This window comes from Hyla sarda, unplaced genomic scaffold (genome assembly GCF_029499605.1).
Source record: "Hyla sarda isolate aHylSar1 unplaced genomic scaffold, aHylSar1.hap1 scaffold_18, whole genome shotgun sequence".
NCBI classification, from domain to species: Eukaryota; Metazoa; Chordata; class Amphibia; order Anura; family Hylidae; genus Hyla; species Hyla sarda.
In genome coordinates, this window is record NW_026608445.1 from 917,245 (window position 1) to 923,244 (window position 6,000).

The 6,000-nt window shown below is 44.4% G+C and overlaps 1 protein-coding gene across 1 annotated transcript; it reads left to right on the plus strand.

The window, feature by feature from the left end:
- The first annotated feature begins 307 nt into the window (after window positions 1-307).
- LOC130313974 (olfactory receptor 2G3-like) lies at window positions 308-1,246 on the plus strand. Its single transcript, XM_056552708.1, has one exon. It carries the CDS (start codon window positions 308-310, stop codon window positions 1,244-1,246), a length of 939 nt encoding a protein of 312 aa, XP_056408683.1.
- Window positions 1,247-6,000: the final 4,754 nt, after the last annotated feature.

The window sequence follows — 6,000 nt, forward strand, 5'->3', positions numbered from 1 at the left end:
AATGATTTCAGCAGGCATCCGGCTCCGGTCCCCAACCGGCTAGCAGTGGGGACCGGATTTCCCACGGGCGTATGGATACGCCCTCGGTCCTTAAGGACTCGGAATGCAGGGCGTATCCATATGCCCTGTGTCCTGAAGAGGTTAACAACCAATTCAAGTTGTCACTTTCTGGCATTGTTCTAAATATAAGCATAATAATCAGATTTTATATATGGGATCCATTTACATCCTTCTATAAAATTGTTGCCAAGTTCAGTCATTAACTATCTACAACTTTGTTTTTTTGTGCAAGGTTCTGGATAATTCCATGGGGATCTCCAATCAAACACTTCCAAGTTGGTTCATCCTGCTTGGATTATCTACTGTCCCTCACCTCCAGGTTTTAGGGTTTCTTGTATTTTTGGTGATGTACATTATCACATTGGCAGGAAATTGTCTTCTTCTCATTACAGTAAGGATTAGCCTTGCTTTACACACCCCAATGTACTTCTTCCTGAGCAATCTCTCTTTTATTGACATCTGTTTCTCCTCCACCATAGTTCCTGTGATCCTGATAAATACTCTCTCCACAGACAAGAGTATTTCAGTGGGGGGTTGTGTTTTCCAGATGTTCTTCTCATTAATACTTGGAGCAGCAGAATGTATCTTACTTGCTGTCATGGCTTATGACAGGTTTGTTGCGGTTTGCAGACCATTGCACTACAGCAGTATTATGAACATGAGATTTTGCACTGTTTTAGTCCTAATACCATGGATTGTTGGTTTTATAGACTCCTGCATTCAAGTGTCACTCACCTGGACACTTCCCTTCTGCAGAACTCATCATGTCAACCATTTTATTTGTGAAATGCCTCCCTTCTTAAGACTGTCCTGCAGAGATCCTCAGCTTAATGAAACAGTAATGTATGTAGCAGCCGGGATCATTGTTTTATGTTCTTTCGTGTTGACTTTGATTTCCTATATTTTTATTCTCACTGCCATTTTAAAGATTCGTTCTTCACAAGGAAGACGTGCAGTTTTTTCTACATGCACCTCCCACCTCACTGTGATCGCTCTCTATTATGGAACCATTATGTCTATATATCTTCAGCCTCCATCTTCGCACTCTCTGGAGAGACAAAAGATCGTTTCTATTCTCTACACGGTGGTTACTCCAATGTTGAATCCCATCATTTACAGCATCCGAAATAAGGATGTTAAGAAATGTATAATAATGAATATTAAAAAAACATGCAAAACTGTCTAAAACATTCAGATGTAAATGATTATAGATAAACTTTTTAAAATATAATAAAGCAGACACGCAGATGCCAAAATGTTATATTCTAAAAGTGGTATTAAAGTGGTCTCATTGTTCTACTTTTTATGCCTTGCTATGACAAATAGTCTGAATGTAGTCTACACAGATTTCAAGATACTCTAGACCAATGGTCTCCATAGGTCGACCCTCCAGATGTTACAAAACTACACCTCTTAACATGCATGGACAGCCAACAGCTGTCCAGGTATCCTGGGTGTTGTAGGTTTGCAACTGCCAGAGGGCTGTATTTTGGAGACCACTGTTCTAGACTGTAGGATACATCTAGGCATAAAAAAAACTAAAAATAAGAAAAAATTTATACTTTTATACTAATTAAACTTTTCCTACTAATTAAAATCTGGGTACTACTAAAAAAATGTATACTTTTATACTAATTAAACTTTTCATACTAATTAAAATCTGGTGTGGTAAGCTTGTGTGGGTGTAGGGTATATGGGGTATAGCTGTGCAGTGACTAAAGGGTATTTGGTTAACCCTTAACACTCGTGACGCCAGGGTGGGGGCTACTCTGTATATACTTGTCCTGTTGCCACCAGTCCCAAGAGCGATAGGGAGGGATAATAAATGATTGTCCACAACCGGAGGTTTCAGAAAACTGTTGGAACCTTTACTGCAGGTTTTATGCAGAATTAAACAGGAACAGTCTTTGTACAAGAAGAGTCTATTAGGATCCTGACAGTTGGTTGGGACCTTGTGAGTTTTAAGATCAGGAGATTTTTATGCGCTGTTCCGCTGGATTTAGGGGATTGAGTTTAGGTCCAGCAGTCACGCAGACTTTAGCGGGGCGTTGTATTGTAACTCACGATTTGGTAAGTTGCGGTATTATCAGGCTTCGGCCTGGTCTTGTCTTTGAAAGTTGCACGGATCTCTCCTGTCTGCTAGTCCGGAACCCAAGAGAGAGAGAGGATTGGCTGGCAGCTCCCTTATATGGGCAGGGGCTGGCCTTGAGGTCATTGGTCCATATCATCTGTCAGTCACTTTACAAAAGGGATTATGGTCTAAACATGTGACCACACACGTGACCTAGGAAGGTCCTTTTAACATACCCTAAGAGAATTAACATTAGTCACATGACCGAAGGTCCTGCAACACTATATACACAATAAAATATACACACACAAACATCACAAAATTAAAGAAGGAAGAGGTGACTAGGGGCTATCCCACCAGGAGGACCCTACCGGAATGGAGTTACTCTGGCTTTGGGGACCACCATACAAGGTACGGTATACCATACGGTACCGGGACACCACACTGGTAATCTGGGAAATCTATAAATGATAATTTCCTTTCTAGATTGCAGTGATGTGTTTTATAGTCCTGTCAGTCCTTTCTGGGTGTTCTCTCTGACAGGAAGTTGAATACACATTTGGGGAGATTTATCAAAACCTGTGTAGAGGAAGAGTGGTGCAGTTGCCCATAGCAACCAATCAGATTTCTTCTTTCATTTCTAAAAAGGCATATGAAAAATAAAAGAAGCAATTTAATTGGCTGCCATGGGCAACTGCACTACTTCACTTTACACAAGTTTCGATAAATCTCCCCCATTATGTTCTGCATCCCTTCCTGCACCGCTCAACCAAACGGCCATAGAGCAATGATTTAGCAGAGATCTTTATCATTGGATATCCAGGAATAGAAAAAGAGAGCTAATTTATTATAAAAACGCTCCCCGTCTTTCTCCAGGTTGGATGTGGTTCGACAGTTCATTTACATTGAAGTGAATGGAGCCAAGCTGTAATACCACACACAACCTGAGGACAGATGAGGAGCAGTTTTTGAAAGAAATTAGCTCTGTTTTTCTACTCCTGGATAACTCCTTTAAGGAAATCATTAATGAAGAGGTCAAATGGTCTTGTGCTGTGAGGCCCCCTTGACTATAGCCTGTAAAACATACTTTTTTGCAAGATTTTTTTTTTTATTGCAAAAGCATGCCTTATAGTTTTAAATAATGGCCCTGATTTACTATTGTAAACCCGGCCTGTTGTACATGGAATGTGTTGGCAGGTTAGAACAATTTGACACATCTAGTCTGCCCAATAATCCGAATCCCATCAATACTCCCTGGCCCTATCTTATATGAAGGATAGCTTTATGCCAATCCCATGGATGCTTAACACCTTAACAAAGCACGACATATATTTACGTCCTGCGCCGGCTCCCACCATATATTGGGTCGATCCCGGCAGCTAACGATAGCCGGGACCCGCGGCTAATACCAGACATCACCGATCACGGTGATGCCCAGCATTAACCCTTCAGACACGTTTAAGGTAAAAAAAAAAGCTTTCCCAACACCGCTGTGTCCCGATCAGCTGTTAGTAAACAAGGAGGGTCTCTACCTGCCTCCTCGTTGTCCGATCATCGATTCACTGCTCCATGCCTGAGATCCAGGCCGGAGCACTGAAGCGCCGATAACACTGATCTGATAACCGATAACACCTCTGAGCGCCCCATGCAAGTCCTGGAGCCAGCTCCGCTGGTGACACCAGTTAGGAACTTCGGGACACCAGTTAGGAACTTCGGGTCCCGATTTATGTCTTTCTATACATTATTATTATTGTACTATGGAAGGCTGCAGCCTTCAAAAAATGACTTTGTTTTGTTAAGTTGCCAGTAGAAGGCCTTTTGCACAGTGAGATATCACAAATGACTCCTCCAGGAAAAATATGGGATTTTCTGGCAGCTGCCAAGAGAGCCTTTTTTTTTCCCAAAAAGGTGTTTTTAAAAGGTTTATTACACAGCATGCAATGTGTTTCACTACAAAAGACGCTTCTTCAGGCATAATCAGGCAACATAGACACAAGACTTAAATAGTACAATTAACCCCTAATGGGTAAAAGCTTAATGATACCACCAACCCTTAAAGGAAATCTGTCACCAGTATAACCTGCACTGTCATGCAGGCTTGTAGTACGGGTGATGCTGATCAAAACGATACTCACGGCATCCAGATTGTCCTAGCCATTCCGCTGCAATTTGCCTTTTTGTTTTTATGCAAATGAGGGCCTTGGTGCATGGGCAGAGCTCTGAACTGAGCTAGGGGCACACTGATGTCATCTTTGCCGGGTGGGCACTCTGCCTGGCTTATCATTATTCATAATCCCCCTCCCTGCACTTGTGCCCCGTGTTAGTGTACAATGCATGCGCCGCCTTCTGGGTACTCCCGGAGGCGGCGCATGCGCTGTCTACTAACACAGGGTGCAAGAGCAGGGAGAGAAGCTGTGCATGTGCCATACACTAACACGGAGCACAAGAGCAGGGAGGGGGGTTATGAATATTTATGAGCCAAGCGGAGCGCCCGCCCTGCGAAGATGACGACAGCATGCCCCTTGTTCTGTTCGGAGCTCCGCCCATGCCCCTAGGCCCTCATTTGCATAAAAAGAAGAAGGCAAGTTGCAGCGGAATGGCTGGGAGAATCTGGATGCCGTGAGTATCGTTTTGATCAGCATCACCCGTACTACAAGTCTGCATGACAGTGCGGGTTATACTGCTGACAGATTTCCTTTAAGGGTTGGTTGTATTATTAAGCTTTTACCCTTTAGGGGTTAATTGTACTATTTAAGTCTTGTGTCTATGTTGCCTGATTATGCCTGAAGAAGCTGCTTTTGTAGTGAAACACGTTGCATGCTGGGTAATAAACCTTTTAAAAACACCTTTTTTTTGATTGAAAGAGCTTTATTTTCCGTTCAGTCATTACAAATCGTACAATAAATTACAGTCACACAAAGCATGATAGTACAATACACAGCAAAGGTTCCCTAAGCTATACATCGCACACCATGCTACTCTAACATTCAGCTCAATCCTGCAATAGAAAGGCACAAGCGATCAAACAAAAACCAATTAATACAATCTGTGATCGGGGTAGGGGTGTGGGCGACTATGTGGGGGTAGGGAGGGGGTGGATCACAGGGCCAAACTGCTGGGCTGTATCTTCAGGGAGACATGGGAGAAGGAGAGGGGTCTTCACTCCTCTTCTTCCTCATCAACGGCCGAGCTGTCCAAGATGGAATAGTCTCTAAGCAGGTTCTTGATGAACCTGTGGCAGTCCCGGACGGACATGTTTTCCCTGTTGATCACGAGGCGGTTCCTGGCAAGCCACACTGCGTCCTTAAAACAGTTCATAAGGCGCCAGGCCTCCTGGATGGCCTCCACGTCGTGGGTCCCAGGGAACAGATCGTAAAGCACCGAATGGTACGATAGGCAGCTCCTGGGCACTGAGTCTCTGAGATCATGTTCTAGGGCGTCCAACAGACCCTGTGCAAAGGGGCACTGCCAAAACACGTGCAAAGATGTTTCCTCCACGTAGGGGCACCGGGGGCAGTACCGGGTCTTGCACAGGTCGCGGGCATGCATGAATGACCTGAGAGAGAGACCTCCCATGACGGCCATCCACGACAAGTCCTTGTGTCCATTGGTAAGCCGCTTTGAGGCCACATTATTCCATACTGTCTCTGCAGTGGCTGCGGGGAGTCCCGGAACCAGCTCGGTCAAGTCCTTAGCTCAGATGAGCTTGTGGATTGTCTTCGGCTTCCATAGGTCGGGTTTCAGTCCTTCCAGCTGGTGTTCTCTCACGAACCGGACAACATCCCCATAGAACCAGGGAGTGTTCCAGTTGTAAGGGATGGAGCTGTCCCACTTGTCCCAGCCCAGCTGTCTCCAGAGGGGCATGAGAA

What these genes read in the sequence shown, in the direction of transcription:
- LOC130313974 (XM_056552708.1), top strand. Translation starts at nt 308, where the DNA reads ATGGGGATCTCCAATCAAACACTTCCAAGTTGGTTCATCCTGCTTGGA.